We start from the raw sequence: 23712 nt of genomic DNA, 5'->3' as shown, positions 1-23712 counted from the left end.
TGGTGTTCACTTTATAGAGAGGTTCTACTCTAAAAACTGACTCAGGGAAGATGGCACTGTAGGGTTCCATGCTTATACTTTTTCAGTGACTCCGGATTTCATTTGCTCAGCTGACAGAAAAAAAAAATTCCCCCAAAATGCCAGCTCTCCAAAACTGGTTAGGCAAATCATCTTATACTGCCTTAGATGTATTTTAGGCCCTGATTCAGCCAAGCACGTAAGCCCCATTGAAGTCTTATACATGTACCTAAAAGCTTTGCTGAATTGCAGCCTTATGTCAAAGAGCTGTACTAGTTTACTTCTGTTAAACAAATTGCTGTTGAAGTGTATTACACAAGCAGTGATAGTGACTTCATAATTTAGGGTGGGGCAGGATTTTGCCTGACACAGTAGTCCAGTAATGTCAAACTGTAGCATATTCCTGCAAGGCCAAGGCCACCTCTCATACCTAGAGAAATGGAAACTGCTCTAATCACAGCCATCTCCAAACAATTAATCTTTCTTAATGATAGCCCCATATCACCTAAAAAAATAATCTCTAAACTCCTCTCTGCCTAACTCTGTCAAACATTACCATTAACTATTTAACATCCTCAAGGCCAGATCTTCAGCTGGTATAAATTGGCCTAGTTCCATTAACTACATACAAATGTGAGACTGATAGCAATGGAGGATCATCTCCTATATTCTCTATAGAGAATTTTATTAAGTGAATCTAAGCAGACAGTCTGTTCCTGGCCTTAGTCCTAGCTAATGACCTGAAGTCCTGGGGCCAGCTCCTCGGCACCAAAGTACCCTTTTCCCTCCTTCAGCGCTACAGAAAGAACCCACGTGAGCAATGGTGCTGTTCAAATACAGAAAAAATAACTTAAGGCGGTATTATTCTGATGCTTTAGTTCATTCTACATGACTAACATCATACTAAGACTTAATTACAAAATGCAGCAGTATGAGACCACAAGCTCCAGTAACATAGCAGGCCAAGAGCAGTTGGGTACAAAAACGCCCTTTTTATTACATCATTCATTCAAGGCAGTCAAAATAGCAATAAACTCTCTTCCCACACTGTAGTCTTTTTTATTGATATCATTAACTAATAGATTGTCAGATAATTACTGAAATGGGATGAACAAGTAAAATACCCCCTCAACCCATCTTCCTTCCAAATGCCCAGGTGAACAGATGAGTCTTGCAGCAGGATGGAAAGGTAATGAATTCAGGCATTGGTGGACCAAACGTGGAACTCTAGCTCCAGTACCTCTGCTGATCTGGACTGTGGCAGTGTAACACTTAATATATGTCTACATTTGTGGCAGCTCGTAGAGTAGCCCAGCTAGCACACACATAAACAAAAAGCAGTGTGGATGGGGAAGAACTGCTCAGGCAAGTAGAGTGTCCTACACACCTGAACCCCATGGAACATACCCTACACAGGCTCTCTCCACACCCACACAGGTCCCAGCACTAGGAAAAGATGAGATTCCAGCACCAGGTTCCAGTGAGTTTCCAGCACCAGAGAGGTTCCAGCACCAGGAAAAGGCACCTAGATGGACTTCTGGTGAACACAGAGTTTCCAGCACCAGGAAACGCTCCAGCGGCTTCCCCGCTGCCTTCCCACTGCTTCCCCACTGCTGGAGACTTTCACTGCAGCGTGTAGCTGCACGGGCAGTGTCTGTACTCCACAGGCCACAGACATATCCTTTGAGAAGCAATCTCTCAAGCAGTTTTTCTAGTGGAGTGTTGCCAGGATTGGGTACTAGTCCCAACATTATTCAACATTTTCATCAATGATCTGGAAGTAAATATAAAAATCGCTGCTGATAAAATTTGCACAAACACAAAGATTGGCACAGCGGTTAAACTATGAGGACAGGACAGTCATGAAAAATGATCTGGATTTTTTGGTAAAGCTGGCCCCATTCAAAGAAAATGCATTTTAATACAGACATATGTGAAGTTACTAGTAGGAACAGGGAGAGGATATTACCTCTGTAGACAGCATTGGTGAGACTTATACTAGAATTCTGCCTACAGATCTGGTATCCACATTTTAAAAACAATGTGGAAAATTTGGGGAGGGTGCAGAAACGCGCCAAAGAATGATTCAAGAGCTGGAAAAAATGCATCACAGTGAGATGCTTAAAGAGCTCAATCTGTTAAATTTATCCAAAAGATTGTGAAGTGACTTAATTACAGGGTACAAGTTCTTTAATGGGGAGAAAAGCCAGGGTACTACTGGGGTCTTTAAACTAGAAGAGAAAAAGTAAGAACCAATGGCTTGAAGCTGAAGCCAGACAAATTCAAATTGGAAACAAGGCACAAATCTCCAGCAGTGACGGTGAAACCAAGGGAAGTGGTGGATTCTCCATCTCTTCTGTTTAAGTCAAGACTGGATGCCAAAGTGGAAGATAGGCTTTAGTCAAACACAAGTTATTAGGCTCAATACAAGAGTAACTGGGTGAAACTTAGAGCCTGTGATATGCTCTAAGTGTCCCTTTTTGCCTCTGAGACGGCCAGCTCCCAAATCAAACAGGCCCTGTGCACACTACAGTTCAACGGACTTTGTAGCCATTTATCTATGTTCTTATACTGAGCCCATAATGATGGAACCTAAGGTATCACCTTTCTTTCCCTCTTCAACTTTCATGCATCTCCTGCATGGATTTCCCTTGACCAACACTTTATCCCACGTTAGCCTTTCCAAATACCTTTCCAGAATATTAGCGAATTGGTGACATGAAGCAGATCCATACTAGAAAACAGAAAATAAGAGCTTGAGGGCCTGCAGGAAAGCACACAAAAAAGTAATAAGATACAAGACCATTCACACAGGTATGGCCCTAATGTCAATAGTTACCCTAGCCCTCACACAACTACGATGTCCAACCAGATCGATCAAGGAAGGCAAAGGGGAACGGAGAGGGAAGTTTCTCCATGTGACAATCTGGTCTTGTGGAAAGCATCAGCAAGGATCGCCTCAATGGCCAAAAATGCAATATGTTACAACACCACAGCTCAAATAATTCAAGCACATCTGCACATAGGCTAGCAACAATCTAGAAGAGATTTTAAAAATGGGAGAGGGAAATCCACACTTCTGCACAATGGCCTACATCTGGGCCTCCAGCATCAGTCTATTATACGTGCATTGGGGTTGGGCCTTGGGTGATTGTTTTTGGGTCATGCTGGGACGGATCATTGCCTGTGCTCCAGACCTTATATAATCACCCCAGCAAAATACAGGGACTATAAAAAAGCCACAGTCAACGGAGGATGGCCCTGGCACAAGAACACAAGGGGAGGCAAGTGGCTCTACTCTACTGCCCTCCTTTGTAAGTCACAAAGCAGGGACATACCAGGGAATAGCTGCTTCACACAAGGAGATTCTGGGCTGCAGTTCTGTCCATAGGCAACTGAAGTTCCATCAGTCCCCGGGACTGCTCTAATTATGCCTGGAGTTGTTTTGGTCCCCTCAGCAGCCCAGAATCTAGATGACACAAAGGTGACAAAGCCACCTTTGGCCCATGCCCCCCAGCTGCATTTTCTGGGCTACACCTCTCAGGAGAGGCAGCACAGAATATGGTATGATGGCTGATGTCAACACCTGTAAATTAAACTGGACACCATTTCCACCATAATTTTACATTATTCCTTGCTGCTACTGATCATCAAAAATGTTTGAGTCAAGCAGCCTCTAGCTCCTGGTAAGTGAAAGTCACTGTGCTGTGAGAGTCATGATCTGCTTTTTGATGAGGTCAAGTTATTGCAGCATGCAAGTCATGCAGAATGTCTGCTGATGTTTGCAAGATAGTCAGGTCTTCCAGGCGCAGTGCTTCTACCAAAGCCAGCTGGTTTTCAAGGTTCACCTTGTCCTTTTTCATTTGGGAAATCTGAAATGTATAAAAACCAAGAGGATATTTAAATTCAGTCATAAAAATAGATGTAGCCCATAAACAGACATTTGTGACAAGTTAATTTGTGCTAGAGGTAACATACAGTGACATCAAAATACTGTACTAGTTACATTTTATGACTTATCAAGAAAACAGAATTAGTGGCAAAATGAAAATGCGTTCATTCAAAAATCCATGCGACAGACAGAAAACAGACTAAAGCCAATGTTAAGAAAATGTTAGGCTCCTCATTAAGTAGTTCCATAAGAATGTGGGAATTACCAGAATGGATCAGACCTAAGATCCATATAGTCCAATATCCTATCTGCATGAGTGGCCAACACCAGAAGGCTCAGAGGAAGGTGTAAGAACCCTACAGACAGTAAGTAGATGTTCAGCTATCTGACCCCGACAGTGGGTCAGAGACGGTGAGCCTAGTTATACTGTAGTCACTATTACTACTCAGCTACTCAAATTTCCACCACAACTTCAATAACCACCACCCATCCCCTCTCTAGAACACTGCCACATAAGCATCAATTTCCTGGATACCACAATCAGGTTCAACAATGGAACTGTGGAATCAAAGAATTAATCATAGAATTGATTATAGAATGCCTGGCCTGAAACTGGGTAGCCTGAACTGTGATGGAAGCCCTCAGGTTAAATCATTGATAGGATGCCCCAAACTGAGACTGAGACAAAGATGCTAAAATCCCACAGGATGTCTCAGGACCACAATTTAAATGCAAACTCCTTTTGTGAACTCTAGCCCTTTTGAAGTCTGTGAATAGACATCTCCTGTTCTGATAAGTATCGGTACGTGCCCCCCTGTCTTCCTGACCCAATAGGAACTTACTCCATACAAATTAGCATTTTAACATGTATTGTGCAGCCACCCATCTTCGGGTGATAACCAGGGTACCTGAAACACATTGTAAAATCAAATGGCTCTTTGGTCTTTCCTGTGAAAACATCTGGTGTACCCCATTGTACATATAATTGTCTTTCCTGAACTGTTAATCAAATTCCATTATACGATCAACATGTAAATGAATCTAAGCAACCCCTATAAGTCTTTTGTATTTGGTAGCCAGGGGAAGTACATTTGCCCAGCATCCAGACATGCTGCTTGACTTCCCTATAGCCACCTGGGTTTTCCCTATGGCTATAGTATTCCCCATAGCTATGGTTATGGGATTGTGTGTGTGTCACAATTAAAGCTGCACCCGATCCAACTCTAAAATGTAGCTGTGTGACTTTATTTTTCCTCAACAGAACTCAGCTAGTTACTTCTTGAGTTAGTCCTATGCTTTAGTTATGACAAAGTCAAGAACAGCCTTTAGGACTAGCTGTTAAAGTTTTGAGACAAGCTCTCAACACTGTCCCATTGTGCCTTTTGAACAGTTTATATCTGAACTTATATAGCTGAAGTTCCCCCACTGTCATCATTTTGTTACTTTGCTGCCTCTGATGTCTCTCAACATGGTGTACTTTTCTTGATCCAGAGGTCAGTAGTATAGCTCTACTAATATGTGTACATTCTTACAATTTGGAATTTGTATCCATATAGATTCAACTGTGTAGTCCTCTCCCCTCTGAATTTTTCTCTCGCTAGGCTCAATGGAATCCTTTAGCTACAGCACTATTCCCCCACCTCTTCAGCCTAGTTTGTCTTTCTTGTATATTTGTAAGAAAATATTACTGTATCCCATTTTTAATCATTCCACCACATTTCCATAATGCCTATTATAGCAAAATCCTCTTCCACTGCAAGCCATTCTAGTTCACTGCTTTTGTTTTTAAAGTTCTTGCATTTGTATATAGACATTTATAGCTTTTTTTCCTAGACTAGGAGCCTGTTTTTATTTAACTTCTTGATCTGACAGACTGCTGATTTTACAGAAGTTACTGTGTGTTCATCTTGTCCCTGTTTTAGTTCAGTTATAATTTGCATTCTGCCCTTTACTGGATACACAGATACTGTTGTATTATTGACATCTTCAACAGATGTCTCTGTCCCGACTTGTGCCTCAGCTCCTGATGGCTTCCCCCCAAAGCTTATTTATTTTACATGGCTGCACTCTGGCTCCATTTTGATTAAGTTGGAGCCCATCCCCTCTGTACAGGTTCCCCCTTCCCAAAAATGTTCCCCAGAACCTAAACTGAAACCCCTTTTCTATGCACCATGTTCTCAACCACACACTGAGACTGGAAGAACTTCAGGGAAGGCTACCGCCCAGGATCTGGACCTAAGCCTTATACTTAGTGGGCTAAATTTAGCTTCCAGGACCTCTCTAGTACTTCTTCCTATGCCAAGACGTACCACTATCATTGGCTCCTCCCCAGCATTCACTAGAAGTCCATCTAGGTGCCTTGTAATATCCACCACCTTTGCAAGTGGCAGGCAAATCACCATGCTGTTTTCTCAGTAATCACATACCTAATTGTCTATTCCTGATGATCAAATCCTGTAGTTCCTGTAATTCCATCTCCTGGAGCAACCTCTTTGGCGCATAAGGAATTGTCCATCTCCACTATCTCAGTAGGAAGGAAGACGCCAACTAAGAAGGTGTGTCCTTCCATTTCACCTAAGTGCCCTTCCATCATGAGACTGACTTCCTCAACTGGAAGATTAGGGAAGTCAATTCTGAGGTGGGCTTGCTCTACAATGTCCCTATGTGCCAGGTCTATAAACAATTCTGCCTCTCTGCTCCTCCAGTTCAGCAGTTCAGGACTAAAGCTGTATGTGGGCTCTAAGGGCCAAGAGCTGCTTGAATAGTGTGCATACATATGTTTTCTTTGGGGAGGATGTATTTTTATAACCCTTTTCCATTATAATATTCTTAATGGGGGTGGCTAAAACAAACTCATAGGTAGCTATTTTATTTTATGGTATGCAATTATATATGACACATAGACCTATAACAGTGTAGACACAGAGTTGGCAGTTTGAGCTGTTGTATTTTTAAATGACATTTATATTAACAGGAGCTTAAAAGAAGCTTTGTCTGTAGGGCTTCATTAGTGCAAGATGCCCTTTCATATGTTTGCCCGGTCTAGTCACAGGGTGACAGTCCTGTAAGTTCATGCTGCATGTGGTGAGGCTCTAAGCAACACTGAGGAAATGCACGCATGAGATACATGAATGAGTATGGTCAATGACAATGTTGTCAGTTAAAGGGCTACAAGTGGCTGGGCCTTAACTGCCTGGGAACCATCTGTGACTGTTGACCCAGATAAGGGCTTTTGGGGAAGTACATGGACTTGCAGTTTAAGATGGATATTGTGATAAAACTGCTCGCAGAAAGGAGGGCCCCAAAACTGAACCAAAGGTTAAGCCTGACCACCCTCAACCAGGATTGGACAATGCAGTCTGAGATATGAAACCTGTGATCCCCCAGTTTGCTCAGAAAAATCTCTGGGAGATACCATGAGACATTACCAACTCTTATAACAACCTTAAAGCGTGCTAACCATCATCCAAGTGTGCTGCTTCATGGGTCGCCACAAAGACACCCAAATGGCTGATACCCTACTTTCCCTGGGCCAGTCCCCAGGAAAGAGGAGACAGATTCCCACAGACCAGCCAGCTGACCAGAAGATGACACCTGATAGCCTAAGGTATCCAAGGCAGAAGACATCAGGTTCCCCAAACTACAATTCCTGACTGACTCTGAAGCTCTATGGATTAAGCAAGCCAAAGAGCAGATCCTTGAAGTATTTTTCTCTCTTGAATTCTTTTCTAAGATAACTGCGGGAATGCTTGCAAATAATTGATTTTCCCTAATTGATTTAACCCCCTGTGAGTGGGGAGGTGGTAGTAGTGGCAGCATCACGTGCTGGTAAATCCACATAAGTAAACCATAACTGGACTCAAACCAACTTAAATTTTAAGCAGATCCTAACAAATCAAAAGGTGTCATTCTGGGTCTGTAAAGGTGTTGGGAGTAAACCACTCTGCTGAAGAGATACTTGAGCTGCTGATTTCACTGTACTGAATGTAGAGAGATTGAAGGCAGAGCGGGGAGAAGAGAAGAGATGAGATTAAGGCCACATCCGTGCTAGAGCAGCACAGTCCCATTCTCCGCCTACCAGACTAGGGTGGGGAGCTTGGAGCTTCTGCCCTGCAGCAGGATGGTGGGACTAGAGGATTCTGCCCAGTGGGGGCTGGTGGAGATGTAAATTTGACCATCCCGCTCTAGATGCTTCCTACAGCAACACGAGGGATTTTTCTGCTGATGTACTTAACCCACCTCTCCAAGAGGCGGTAGCTAGCTCGACAGAAGAATTCTTCCATTGACCTAGCCACATATACACCAGAGATTAGGTCCACCTATTACGCAACTCAGGGCACAAAATTTTTCACAGCCCTGAGTGACATCAATCTAATTTTTAAGTGTGGATCAGTCCTAAGTAAGCCATTCAATGACTGGCTCTCCAAAAGGATGTAGTAATATCTCTAGGGCTAAGGAAGAGGCTACTCCCCACTTCGAGTGTCCAAGGTCATGCATATATAAGGATTTGCTCTGTTATACTGGTTTAATGATTTGACTATTGATCATGTTCTTATGTTCAACTGATCAAATCATTGTATGAACAGCCATATTGGGTCAGACCAATGGTCCTTCTAGCCCAGTATCCTGTCTTCTAACAGTAGGCAATGCCAGGTGCTTCATATAGAATGATGCATCATCCCCTGTTGTTCAATCAGTTTCTGGCAGCCAGAGGGTAGTGACACCCAGAGCATGGGGTTGCATCCCTGACCATCTCAGCAAGAGTCAATGATGGATCTATCCTCCAGTTTTGTTTGGTTTTTAAACCCATTTATAGTTTTGGCCATCACAACATCCCCTGGCAACAAGCTCCACAGGTTGAGTGTGCATTATGTGAAGAAATACTTCCTTATGTTCATTTTAAATCTGCTGCCTATTAATTTCATTGAGTGACCCTGGTTCTTGTTTTATGTGAAGGAGTAAAACTTCTTATTCACTTTCTCCACACTATTCATGATTTTATACACCTCTATCATATCCCCCTTACTCATCTTTTTTCTAAACTGAACAGTCCCAGTTTTGTTTTGTTTCCTAATTCTCAATCTATTTTCTTGTTGAGTTATTAATTTCAATTTACAGTATTGTTAACCCATTGATTAATTCATATGATCTCCACTGTAGCCTCAATTTGATTATTGCATTGTTTTAGGAAAATATAGTAAGTTAGCTAGCTTTGTATTTGCTTATTTATTTTCTCACTTAATTCATAAGAAGTACACCTAATTGGCTTTCTCTCATCAGATGGCCATGAGGTACAAAACACCCTATAAAGGTATATGAGAGCCGCTAAGATGCTTCTGAATTAAACCCCATTACCATTGCAATAACACTACTGCATGCATTTTTAAAGAAAATAATTTTAACCATTAGGCCATTTTCTGATCTCAATTATACTGATGTAAATCCAAAGTTGCTTCAGTGCAGTCAATGTTGAGGGTTTTTTTTTTCATTTGTCACCTTTTTATGCTTTGCCAAGTGTACCTAATCCAAACCCCACTTGAATTAAATGGAAATATTCCCATTGATTGCATAATATACACCAAGATATTCCGAAAAAGTGACAGTCCCCTCCAGCTCCCGCAAAGTAGGATAAATACTAAACTAAGGAACACTTACTGCACCAAGAGCTGATCTCACTTTATTGGTGTAAATCTGGAATATATTATGCCTGAAGCACACTTTGCATAGAAAAACAAAAGGCACCACCCCATATAAATAAGCACTTAGGTAAAGCCAGATAAATAAGCTAATACATGTAAGTCAAATCTTCATCTATAAAACACACAGGGCCGGATTCTGCCCTCAATTGCACCACTGAAGTCAATGGTGTTACTACCAATTTATGCTAAGTGTTAAGACTTGTCTATTGGTGCTGTAGTCTGCACTAGAGGGGTATAAATTTTAGTCCATACTAGTGTTTTGTGCACTAATTGACCCATGAGGATTCTGGTGGTGCTCCCTAAAAGTTCCTAGCATATATTAACATACTGCTGATTGAAAAAGGACTACATTAACACATGCTAGGGAACCAGGATGGATTAAAAAAAAAAAAAAAAAAAGATTTTTTTAAAAGAAAATCAGGTTTTTTTAATTAAATCAGATTTTTTTTTTAAAAGATCATCAATAAAATACTAAATTTCTCTCTTGTTTAAAAAATAACTGTTACAATTAAATCTTATCACAAACATACTAACCCTTCACTTACAGTCTCATAAAAATGAATTAATGGCTCTAGTCTGTCCAGCCTAACTACCGGCTCTTGCTTCTTGGAAGTTCTGGGCTTTCACAGTTTCTGTTTCTCAGCAGACTAAAGTCACATGTGCAAAGAAAGACACGGGCTGGATAGGATTATTGTTGTTCTGTGCCTATGTGGTGGTGGAACTGGACCAAGCAAGGAAGAGAGGTTAGTTAAGACACTGTCTTAAAGACAGAGAGAGGCAAAGGATGGAGGCAGAGTAGAAAGGAACAATGGAGTGGACTGGAAAGAAAAAAGGAAGACATTCAGTACACACACAGCTTCCTATATTCCCACACACTTTTGCCACAGAAAAACTGTCATGGCTTCTTGGCGTAAAAGAGACCCTATCTGGGAATATTTTGAAGAAATACCTTACCAGAAAGTTAACCTGCAGGCAATAAAGAAACAAATGGACCAAGCACTGAACTCCACCTCATTTTCTTGCGAACATTCTCGACCCCAGACATAAAGGTAGATGCCTAACTTCTGAAGAAGATGATGCTGCCATGGCATGAGCATCTCAAAAATCACTGCTCAGTTATGCCAGTCAGAATACATTTCAGGGCTGGAGCAGAACCATTTAAACAGCATATGTTTACTGATGTTCTGAACAAAGTCACTCCCCTGAATTGGTGGAAATCATTAGCCAGGCACCTTGAAACAGAGTTCCTCCAGTTGCTAAGCCAACTTTTCACAGCAGTAGATTCCTCTGCAGACACAGAGAGAATATTTTCATCGTTTGGTATTATTCACTCAAAGCTAAGAAATTGACTGGGAGTTGAAAAAGCAAGAAAACTCGTATTTCTGTTTCAGTCTATGAATAAAAATGACAGTGGGAGTGGGGAAGATGAGAGTTAGTTGTAGACATTTTAAGGACAGCATATATTTAGGGTTGTGATGACCTGTCTGTTAGAGTTAATCAAATTTGAAAATTAAAAAAAAAAAAAAAAAAAAAAAAAAGTTTAAGGACAGCCATCAGCCGGCAACTCAAGAGATTGCTACAATTGCAAATGAGATATTTATATAACATTTAAAGATTTAGTTTAATAAAATATAAATGCTATTGTGATTGTGTGTGTGATTTAGTTCTTACCATTCCTAATGTACTGCTGCTGCATCTGCAATTTGACACAGGTAATGAGTATTATGTACTATTTCATAAATTAATAAAAATTAAATTATCTAAAAAAATTACACAAAATATACTCATAGATGTTGTAAAATGCTGAATTGAGTTGTAAATTAACATGTTTGTGTGATCAGTTTTGCACCATTGTTTAAGAACTATGTGCAAAAGTATCAGTGGGAAACATGATTTAAAATCAATGATTTTCTCTTGGTGATTTAAATCATGATTTAAATCAATCCACCCTGGTAGGGAACTTTTAGTGCACACAAGCAGGGTCCACACAGACTAGTTGGTGCGCAACACGCTAGTACGGACTAAATTTACATCACTCTACTGCAGACTAAAGCACCACATAAACCAGTCCCTTGAGAGAATCTGCCGCATTGTATTCTCCTAGCCAAGGTACCTCGTGAAGGACGTGCTGCGTCTCCTCCGTTAAAGAAAAGCATATTTTTGCTGCTATGGTCAAACTCCTCTCTTCATTTCTAGCTGAAATTGTATCACCAAGCAGCACTTTCTTCCAGTAGGTACTAAAGCAAAAAATGTTTGAAAAAAAACAAGTGATTATTTATTGGATTACCCATTCCGAAGTTAAATTGAAATTATATAAAAAAAACCCCTGCTAGATAATTAAATCAAAGTTAACAGAAAAAAAAAAACAGAGATATAGCACTCAGTTACCACACTGATGTGCATGGTTTAAGAAGTTGAGTAAAACAGAACACACATTTCATTTCAAGATATTGAGACTGATAGGTCTCAATATCTTGCAGTTTCAGGTTTTTTTTAAGTGTTCTATCGATAACTTAAGCCAATCACAGCATAGATGGGTGTAAATATTAATTTTTTTACTTTTAATTTTAAGACATATTTGATTACTGACAAAGCTCATATAGCCATTTTCAAACAATACCAAGATTTTGAAGGCCAAATTCACTGCTGAAAAGCCAGAGCAACTTCGCGACATCAGTGCAGCTGAACTTTTGTACTTCAGCAATGAACTTGGCCCTGAAATTTCAAAAGTAGTCCCTGATATATACTTTTCAGATCAATCAAACTGATGTCTGAGTGCATGAGACCCACCAAAATGACAAACACAAGAAATAGAAAATCTGAACATTAAAGCAATATCCAGTTCTTGGAGTAGGGTGGGAACAACAATAGAATGCTTGGTGTTTAACTGAATGCAGTTGTCATTTATGCAACAAGCAGACAATAACATTCAAATTACATATCGTTCCAAATCCTTTTTGCTTTTCTTCTCATGTGAGTAGTCTTGCTGAAGTTAGAGATAATCACATGTGTACAACATTACTATCTCTACACCTTAGTTAGTATGAGAGGGTACAGAGTAGAGAGAGAGAAGATGCATTGTTTTCTAAATAAATGACCACATTTCTGTAAGTGTTTATTTGAAACTTACAATTCATCTGCTTCCAGACACAGCAATTTGAGAGCTGTGAGGAGTCTCCATGATGGCCCATCCCTTCCAAACGTCAAGTTTCTAAAAGTGTCAAAAATTACCAAAAGGTGGAAAGTTACACAGTTTGTGATCTTCACACCAACAGTAACTGTCAACGAAACTTTTGCCTAGTGACAGCCTCCTCCCAACCCCAGGGCACAGTTAAGGAGACAGATGCATAGTCCATGTGCCCATAGTCCTAGGCAAAAGGTTTCCCCCCAGCTCCCTTTGCTCCGCTGCTTCCCACAGCCTTGGAACAAGGTGGTCCCAATTGTCTTTTGCTGATCCCTAACCCTGATCCTTAGCTTTCATATTGTCTTTTATCCATTTAAATTTTCTTTCACTATCAAGAGATTAAGAAAATACCTATATATTTTTATAAACCAATTTTCTTGAAAGTTTAAAAAAAGGGGCGGGGGCATCTGATTTTTTATATCAGTTGTGTTGCAACTATTTTCTGAAGTGGAAACCAGGATTTTAAAGAGATACCTACTCCAACAAATCATGGTCCTTTAAAATGGAAAGCTTCATATTTCTCTGCTTGTCTGCTGGAAAGATAGGTGTAAGAAGGATATCTGCAATATATATTTAAAGATCTTTAAGCAAACAGTTAGCAGTGAAAACAAGCAGTGAAAACTAACAAACTGCAAAGTATTTCCTTATAGTATGATATAATTAATCCATTAAGCAAAGATCAGCTCAGATAAAGTCAAAACCTTAATGAAGTTCAATATGAGTTGAAGAGCACCTCTCAAGAGCACTCAGCAACTTGCAGGATTAAACACACAGAGTTCATTCTGGCGTTTCATAACTTTTGCGTACTTGACTTGGCAACCTTAATAATGTTCTTTTCACACAGTTTTTTGGCATGGAGTAAATTCTAAAGCACCAAAAGCCAGATGCTCAACTGATAAATCAACATAACTCCACTGAAGTAAATGGAGCTGATTTATACCAGCTGCAAATCTGACTTTAAACAGCCTCAGTGCTTTATAATAAAAATATAACTTTTCAACTACATACTCAATTTAAATTCCAAACAGCTGTCTCTCTCTCTTCATATACCTATACAAGCAACCAAGTCTCACTGGCAAAAAATAAATATAAAAAAATTCCACCTCCCAAGCTAGTTTTTGGCTCTCCAGTCAGCTTGCTGGCCAACTCATGACCAAGTCTTTGCCACATAATTATTAATTTTCTTTAGCAAAGACTGGGCTAATAGCATGGGTTTCTTTTACTGTGGTCTCAGTTCAGCAAAGCATTTAAGCACATGCTTAATTAAGTTTTGCAGGATTGGGGCCTCTAAGACATGCTAGCATCCTCTCTCTGAAACGTAAGGTCTAGCAATATTTAGTGTGATACAGATGCATGTGTGTGTGCATGTGCGCACACCCACACACACTTGAGAGAGGGTAGTTTGTAAAACTCTCCCAGCATTTCCAGTTCCATCCTTAAATTATTCTCTAAAGCCACAATCCTGCAAACACTTAAGCAAGTGCCTAACTTTTACTCACATAAGCAGTCCCATTGAAGTTAATGTTGTTATTCCTGTGCTTAAAGTTAACCAAACATGTAAGGGTTTTCAGAATAAAGGCTGAACTAAGTTTCATAGTATAATGAATGAAACCAGAGCAAATCCACAAAAGTGAAGGCCACTTAAACAAAGAAGCACACACACACAAACTTTTAGTTAATCCTTATTAGGTGTAGTTCAAAAAGGCAAAAATGGAACCAACCCTATATTTCACTTTAATTTTGTATATGAATTTTAATGCTGTTAAAAAACCCTGGTCATACTGGCTACAATCTAGTGCAGAGTGAAACAGTGTAAGCTTCCTCAGTTATCATATTTACCCAGATGAAGTGATAAAGCTTCCTGGCTCCCTAGTATTTCACATTGTAATGTCAAGATCAAGTTACCAACCTGTTGAGACATAAACCGCACTGTGTGGGTTGTTAATGGCAACAAATCCATATTCTAGCAGAAGTCGCTGGTTATCATGAGGACCGTAACAGATAAACAGTTCTTCATGTCTTCTGCAATGTGAATCTGTCCAAATTTCATAACATCTCGTCTGCTCATTAAATGCAGCTTTTACCTTTGAGAAATTAAAAAAAAAAAAAAAGAGAGACATTTCCTCTATAGCAGCATGAAAATAAATCCACCGGACCTAGAATGATGGAAACCAGTAACATTTATCACTTTTATCTTACTGTGATAAAAGGGTATAAACATCTAAGACTCAACGATATAATATTTAAAGTGATTTTGAGGATTGGGAGTTTTCTTTTTTGCGCTTTGGATCTGATTTGAAGAGGAAAAATTCCCTAATATATTGACACAGAACAAACACAAAACATTTGGGTTCGAGGCTGTGCAGCATCTCCAGGAGGCAGAGCACAGCAGGTCCAGCTCAGGGGAAGAGGGGACAAAGGTAGCTTTAAGCCACCTCCATGATACCCTATGCTGTCACGTGAATCACTGTGGCCCCTGGCATAAATCAGAGCAACTTTATAGGCAGCCCTGAGGAGGTTACCATAGGCTGCCCCCTGCACTACACCTTTTGAGGGAGTAATGCAGAACAGTTACAGGAACCTTCCACTGGAGACAGTTCTCCCTAAGCCAGTGGTCCCCAAACTTTTTATGCTGTGAACCCCCATCCTCCTGGGCTGAGAATGGGGCCATGGCCGAGGCTGGGGCCAGGAGCTGGGAGCAGGGCCAGAAATGGAACCACAGTCATGCTGCAGTCGGTGTCAGGGGCCACGGCCAAAGCCAGGACAGAGCCATGGCCAGGGCCGGAGCAGAGCTGAGGGCAGAGCAGGGCTAGGTGATGCTCCCTCCCCAACCCCTGTGGGGGCTGACCCAGGCCCCACCACATTCCCCCCTAACATTCCTCCACACTCCCCTTAGGGAGGGCACGCCTCAGTTTGGGAACCTCTGCCCTAAGCCATTTCTGGTCTTGTGAGCCAAAACAGTGGCACATAGGGCCAGGTGTACGCATGTGACTCACTGGCCAGCACACCCCTTTGTGGCTGGGGTGTGGTGTAGAAGGCTCTCCTCCTTTAGCACCCGCTGCTGACAGCCATTCCAGCCCTACCGTGGTCTGCTCCTTCGTGCAACTCAGCCCCCCTCCATCCAACTCATGTAGAGTTCCACCCCTTCTGGGGTAAACCAACAGTGCGAGTGGTCCTTCAACTTCATGCTGGACGGTTGGTCTGAGTTCAGACTCACTAGCCCTTATCTCTAGTATCAGGGAATTTCAGCAGTCCTTACCGCTTGGGCATGTGTGGGGCACTCCCTCCTCCTCGGTGGGCTGGTAGGAGTCAGCCCTCTCTCTCCCCTGGGTTCTGGGCCAAAGACCCAGATCACGCAGTCAAGGCCTGTCTCCTTGCTGTCTCCTTGGGCCACTTCTCCTGCCTTGTCTTGGGTCTTTACCTCAGCCTGTTCCCAGCTTGCAGCAGAACAGGTCCACTCTCTCTAAGCCCCTTCCCAAAAGGTCCCTGCAGAGCTTCTTAGCACTTTCTGCCACCCAGCTGGGTCTGCTGCAGGGGGGTTTTCCTCCACTCCCCTGGCAGGGCTGTCCCTGACAAACCAAGAGTCTTTGTGTTCCTTGCAAGAGTCTCCATCACTGGGGAGAAATTTGGGTGAACTCACTTCCTGCTGCCACTTTCTTTTCCAACTGCCTGGATCTCCCTGTTGCACAGGTACCTTCCTTCAGGGAGACTCTGTCTGCTAGCAATGCCACTCAGCTACCTGACTCCAGCCAGGCTTCTCTCACTGAGCAGAGAGCAGCTCACCTTCTTGATCAGCCCCTAACTGGGCCAGTTCAGCCCTTTTAACTCCTCCCTTCCGCACTGACACATACTGCAGGTGTAGTGAGGAGAGGTTGATTGTGCCCACAGGCTCTCTTTAATCCCTTCAGCATGTGGCTGCTACACCCCATCACACCAGTATACTGAGGGCAAGTGGGAGGGTGGAATTCTTTCCCTTGTCATTATTTTGCCACTTGAATCATAAAAAATAAAAATTCTATTTGTTCATTTATTTTGCATTGCATGATAAGTTTTGGTGCATATCTATTGAGCGTGTGCACGCACACACACACACACACACACACACACACACACACACACACACACACACACACACACACACCATGACCCCATGAACAATGGAACTCTGTGTTCCTAACTCATCACAGACAAGAAAATAGCTTCTGCACGGAGTTGGTGCATTGCACCTAATGAAAACAATGGGGGTTTTTTCAGCTTCTTACCTGAACATTTGGACTGTGGTTGAGCAGATCTAAATAAGGCACTAGTGCATAAACATCTGGCTCTCTAGAGAAACATTCCCTCTGTGAACGCTTCATGTACACTGTTCTAGTATTAATGGTGCACCACGCCCACTGCAGGGCATCATAATTAAAAACAGTTTCTACATCCTCAGTAAACAAAGACTGAAGGGAAGAGAAAAAAGTCTTGGAAGAGGTATACAGCTCCTGGACCACTGTTCTTTGCTCATGAGCCTTCCTTCTTACGGGCTCAGGAAGAAGTCTCACTACTTCTTGCTCCAAACAAACAGGGCAGGTATATGTCCTTGGTAAAACATCAAGATAAGGCTTCCACACAGATTGCTCACCCGCATATTTTTCTGCTATTAAAAATGCACACAGTGCTAACAAAGGAGATATGGGAGGTTTCCATCTATTAAAAACATAAGATATGCAGAAGTGAGGATAAAATACCATCACATATTCTTTTACTATTTTGAGATTATAAACAAACATTTTAAACTTATTTGTAGTATAATGAAAAACATTTGCAGGTAAGTCAGTGTTTTTACATTTATTTTATTGACAAGCTGTAAAAACGAAAATGGTAAAACACTGGATTTGATTTAAAACAAAAATATAAAACGGTCTTCTATACGATTTACATCAACTTTTGTTATGAATTTACCAAAAAGGGTGCAGTCACATAGCGCTTTGTAGTCTCATATTTTAATTCCTTTCTTTTAGAGCATGCACATTTAGTAGTTCCAAACAAATAAATTTACAATTCCATTTAAATAAGGGCCCCATCCTGCAAAACTCAACTCATCTGAGCAACCCTCATGCATGCAAGTAGTCTTGTTGAGACCAATGGAAATACATTGGTATGCTTCTCCGGGCACCCAGAGCTTGTTACCACATGCCTCTAGCACGAGAGAGTCTTGCCTGTACTTAGCTGGGTGTCAGCTTTCTAGAACAACCAGCCCATTACTCAAGCACTCCCCTCCAGGCTATACTAGCCCTGCCTTTGCCCTGCTGATTGACAATAAATGCATCCCTGGCCCTGAGTCCCTTCAAAGTGTCCCCCCCTGTGGTAGCCAGCCCCTGATCACTGGACACCCACAGAAATACCAGATCCTCTGTTCCCAAAGGAACAGTTCACCATGGTTTACCAGTTTTAGCTTGGACTACTGCTTTCCTGCATTATGCACAAAATTTGAGTTCAATTAAACAAAAGGAAATTTAAGTAAGAAGAAGAGAGTCAAATAAAAACCAGTGAGAGAAATGGGAACATATGGTTACATGTAAAACAAAATCACAACGTGAATTTTAAAGCCTAAAAACTTAACTAACAAGTAATCCTCCTGTCTGAAGAAGTTGATCTTACCCAAATTTCTTTCCAGCATTTCCAACCAAACCTGGCAGAGATCCCTTTTTCATGAAGTAAACTCACTGTCAATTTACTTCCTAGGTGAAGAATGAGAGTGTACCTTCAAACCCCTTAGTTATACCCCCCAAAGTTTATTGTCCTTACTTGCAAACAGGACTCTCTCCTGCTGGTACACGTCTTCTGTAAATGTCCTGTCTTTGAAGATTTCACAATCCTTCATTAGCATTCAACTCAGATGCTAAATGGCCCATTTTGAACCAAATATTTCTTGTCAGAAATAAAACCTGCTTTTCACCTTTCTGGTGACCAGTCCCTAGTCACAGACTTTAAGAACAGAATCTTTAGTGTATATACATAACTCCTTACACTATCTCTATACATATACATTTTGCAATTATTATGACGACCAGTGTGATGCAAGCTTCCATTACACTATCTCTATACATTTTGCAATTATTATGACGACCAGTGTGATGCAGTTAAAACCCCCAAAAAGTAACCTGCACACAGTTTGTTAGACCGTACATGATATTATTTTGGTGAACCCATGGGATCCCTGTACCCTCTGTCGGTTGGAATCCAGAGATCCTTGGGTCACATACATGTGTAAATTAGGCTTTGCAGTTGAGGCCCTAACACAAGTTCAAAGGAATAATCTACCAGTGTGTGAGCACCCAGTAAACACCAACAGAGGAATTCCTTAAGGGATTATCTCCCCCCACACTTACTTTGCAATGTATTCTCCAAGGTAGCTACTAAGGACAGTACCCGTGGTGAGCAAGCATTTCTCCGGCAACGAAATAATCAGTTCCCCTGCCTTTGAGAAAAATCAAACAGACTAAAAGTCAGATTGAAAATGAACCATGGATGCACAATTAATAAGTGTAGAGAAATGCCCCAGGGCACACTGGAGCCAAGAGGCAAATGGATATGACCACAGCCTCAGTGGAGATTATTATAGTTGTAAAACACTGGCAGTCCAGCCACATAGGAAGTTTGTGCAGTAAGTGGAAGGATGTCACTGGCAGAGGATAAACAGTTTCTGATTATGTTGATGACTAGCTAAGAAGCAACACTTTTCCCCTTGAACAGATTACACCACACTTGAAGTGAGACCTCTCTGATGGGAATTTTCTACTGGGCATTTAAAGCCAGATTACAGCTCCTTTGTACCACTTTCACACAGGACTACATTAAATCGAACTAGGTACTTTTTAGTTCACGCCAGCAGTGTCCACACAGGACAGTTAAAGCATAACATTTTGGTGCAATTCACACCCCCTGTAATCTGCACTGCTAAACTTTAGCATGGGGTTTTGCAGCTCCTGAGTACAAACTCTATCATCTCAGACTCCCCTCTATACTTTTAGGCTCCTTTGGGTGCAATTTTGATTAGGGCCCAGAATATCTCCAGCTGCTCTTGCAGTACATAAAATATAAGCCATAACACACACAGACACAGAACACAACCTGAAAGGCTTTTGTGGTTATTAGTCCTCTTCCTGTACCTGAAATAGCACAGGAACAAAAAGAATGATTACAATACAGTACACAATCTTAAGACTTCTCCACAAGACTACAACAAAACACTATGAATTAAAACTGGCCGGAAAAAGGAAATTTCAGGCAACTGAACATATTTACTATACAACAAAAAAGGCATTTTAAAAGTCCCCCATGGACTAACTCCAGCTTATGCATGGATCTTGGCCCAGATACTCAAAGGTATTTAGACACCTAACTTCTACTGAATTAAATAAGAGTGAAGCACCTGAATACCTTTGAAGATATGGACTCTTATTGCTCTTTCTTCTTCCTCTAGCTTCAGTCTCTTTTCTCGTATCTCCCACATTCTTATCACTTATGAAAGCCTTCATCTCTGCAGCTCCTGCCATTTGAACAATGTTCCTGCACCCTCAGCTTCATCAATTACTCATCTTTTTTTCCAAATCTCTACTAAAAAAAACACTTTTTTCTCCACAGCTTGTGCTTCTCCCTCTTTGCTAGGTATCTTATACTCAGTGTTTTAGTTGTCACCCGGCTTGCACAGCTGTTTCTCGATTTATACGATGTACTATCTGCTGCCCTGTAATAAACTCTGTAAAGATTTTTGAAGAACAAATGCTATTAAAGACACACATTAAACATTCCACTGAAATATGAACTATTTATTGTTGTTACTTCCTGCATTCCATCTCTACATGCTGATAGGTGTATTTAATTAGTCTGCCAGAACAAATGAGGAAAGGTTTACAAGCTTAGGTCCTGATCCTGTAAACACTTATGCAACAGTATTTTACAAAATGTGAGTAGCTCCTTTAATATCTATGACCCCAATCCTGCGAGAAATTCAATATGGGTGTACCATAGGCCCCGAGCAGAGCCCCTTCGGCTTCAGTGGGACTTTGTAAGAGCATAAGAATCCACTCAGGAGGAACAGCTTGCAGTATCTGGGCCCAAGCATACTCATGTGAGTGAAATTATTCATGTGTGCAGTTGTTTGGTGGACTGGGGCCTTAATGTCTGCAGGTCTGTAGACTGAAGGCTCATTCCTGAAGCTAACCAGCCAGATGCAGATAAAACCACAGTGAGAACCAGACAACCTAGGATCAATAAGCAATTAAAGAATTACCTGAAAACTGTGCTGGTCTTAAATTACTGTCATCAAACCCCCTCTCTTTCAGCCACTTCTTAAGTTGTATATATTCCAGTTTGTGACTCTGGTTTACTAAATACAGAGGAAGAATTATTAACCAACGGAACATAGTTTAATTAAAAACATATTGCATTTGTACTGTAATAGACTTCTACCTTGTACAGAGAAGAATGGTATTTTATAATACAACACACAATAAGATAGTGAAAAAGGCACCAGTTCTGTTAGGTACTGAATACCCTTAATGTCACTGATTTCACAGGAAATTGAAGGTATTCAGCAAAACAACAATAAAGGGTATTCAGCATGCCCAGGAATCGCTCAGCATGTTACAAGATAAAACTCAAAGAGTAATATAGTATCATCCTTCAGACAGAAAATAGAACTCACAACACTAAACATGGACAAAAGACGACTGTAAGATAAAGCATATTAAAACCAGAAAATATAATGGTTGTTTGCATGTAACGGCTGAAAACCATGATTTTTCTTGTCAAGATATGTAGGCACTCTAATAAGCCCAGACTGTGGAAAGATCCGTTGTCAAATATTGATTATTCTGTTGTTTCCCTGAATGCAAGAAAAGATTAACATATAGTACCTCCATTTGAAGGCAAACTGCTAAATTGTTTTCTTCTTCTCTTCCTACTTTTTCCGCATGGTAAGAAAATACTTCACTTTATGTACACAACCTGAATGAAAAATGGGAAAACAGCCAAGTGTTTTTTTGATATTTCTTTCAGTTCCTACATTTACAAGATTACTCACTCCAAACTTCTATAAATACATACAAAAGAAATTAAAGCTCTTCATATTCAACATGCTTGCACTTTTCAGCTTAGAAAACGTAGAACATGCAAGCGCTTGAATGAGTATGCAAAAAGGAGGCAAGGGAGCAAGAAGCTTCCATCCCAAACTGCTGCCTTACTAAAGAACTGGGCACCATCCCCTTGGGGAACAGAGGTGCCACCATTTCTACATTTAAAAATAAGGCAATTTCCACACAGAAACATTATTCATTTACAGTTACATTGATACACTGAAGAATAACACATATATAAAATCCACAGCAAGACTACTATACTTGAAAACAGTCATTTCAAAGCATTGGAGGGACAAGGTGGGTGAGGTAATATCTTTTATTGGACCAACTTCTGTTGGTGAGAGAGGCAAGCTACGACAGAAGTTAGTTCAATACGAAAATACTACCTGACCCATTTTGTCTCTCTAATATCCTGGGACTGACACAGCTACATCTTCACTCCATTTAAAGGTATGAACACTACACACATAATTTACATAAATATTTCATTACCTTTACAGTTCATTTATTCAATGAATGACAATACTGGCATGGAATAAATTAACATATTCCAACAACAACCATAACTCTGACCCGCAACATATACTTTAAAAAAAAAATCTTTCATAATATATCTAAGTAGTTATATACTTCAGGTAGTCAAGTTACACATATTGCTTTGATGTATTTGATTAAATTGCTTGCAAGCACGTCTTAGAAGTTAGAGTTTGGTTGTTCCTGAAATGTGGACAGTGCCACATGCCAATACTGTCATTAACTGAACTGAACAATAGCTTTAGTATAAGTGAAAGAAAAATTTTGCATAGGAATTATTGAGTGCAATCCATACTTTAAACAGAAGACATCAGAACAAAATGAGAAAAGATAGTTTTCACTGTCAAAATTAGTGCTCTCCAAATTAACTGTCCAGAAAGCACAGAATAGTGTGGAAACACCACACGCACTATAACTTCTATTTCCTGGGCACAACATTTGTGTATGTTGTGTAGATGATTTTTCCAATAAAAGTTGGGGCGAGGATGCTGATTCTAACTCACATGCATCACTTCTGATTCTACACAATCTTCTTCCACGTGTCTTGAGCTCTCTCTGAATCAGCAGCTGTGTGAGTGTGAGAGAGAGTGGTGGGCGTGTGTGAGTGTGAGATTTTCCACTTCCGGTGTCAACAAGCCTTTTATTAACAACCGGCTAGATCTCTCCTAGCACCGGCTACATTATCAACTGCATACTGAATTGAGTAACAATATTAAAGACTACCATGCACGTGAATTACCGATAGCTCCCTGTATTTTCAGAGCCCTGCGCGAGAGATGAATTAAATAACGAAAGTATCTTCTACCATGGGAGACAGATATAGCAGCCAACCGTGTTCACAGCGCCAATCGCTGGCCAAATCCATGGCTACATTTTCTGGTGCTCTGCTGAGTTACAATCAGAAAAAGAGCCTTTTTTAAAAGAAGCAAACAAACCCTACCCGCTAATCTCTCTAATTGATCCCCTGTTAAATACGGCCTTTCGGCTACAGCTCCCGATCTCACACAGATCGCGCCTGGCTAAAGCAAACGCCTCACGTTTAGTCACTTACACGCAAGGCAGACCCCAGCAGGAGGCTCAGCCGCTAGGCTCCTTTGCAGGCTGCAGCCCCACAGCTACAGAGCAGGAGCCGGGAGCAGCCAGCCACGTGTCTCCTGTCCCCGCCCCCCAGCCACTGTAGTCTCCTGAGTCGGAGCCGGAGCGCCTGCACAGCCCGCGATCCAACAGGCGTAGCTCCGGGCTCATCGCTCAGGGGCA

At 41.1% G+C, this 23712-nt stretch overlaps 1 protein-coding gene across 1 annotated transcript; it reads right to left on the bottom strand.

Moving 5' to 3' along the window:
- Positions 1-963: 963 nt before the first annotated feature.
- SETD4 (SET domain containing 4) lies at positions 964-21258 on the bottom strand. Its single transcript, XM_067565549.1, has 9 exons — positions 21075-21258; positions 19913-19950; positions 19171-19259; positions 17056-17485; positions 14703-14877; positions 13272-13353; positions 12740-12820; positions 11723-11846; positions 964-3890 (listed from the first exon to the last, which is right to left on the bottom strand). The coding sequence occupies exons 1-9, from the start codon at positions 21205-21207 to the stop codon at positions 3756-3758; spliced, it is 1287 nt and encodes a 428-aa protein (XP_067421650.1). The 5' UTR covers positions 21208-21258; the 3' UTR covers positions 964-3755.
- Positions 21259-23712: the final 2454 nt, after the last annotated feature.

Source organism: Emydura macquarii, unplaced genomic scaffold, assembly GCF_026122565.2.
Source record: "Emydura macquarii macquarii isolate MOO-44397 ecotype Brisbane River unplaced genomic scaffold, CSIRO-AGI_Emac_v2 contig_2681, whole genome shotgun sequence".
Lineage (NCBI taxonomy): Eukaryota > Metazoa > Chordata > Testudines > Chelidae > Emydura > Emydura macquarii.
Note: the sequence above shows the minus strand (reverse complement) of the source record. Positions and strands in the feature narration are given on the sequence as shown.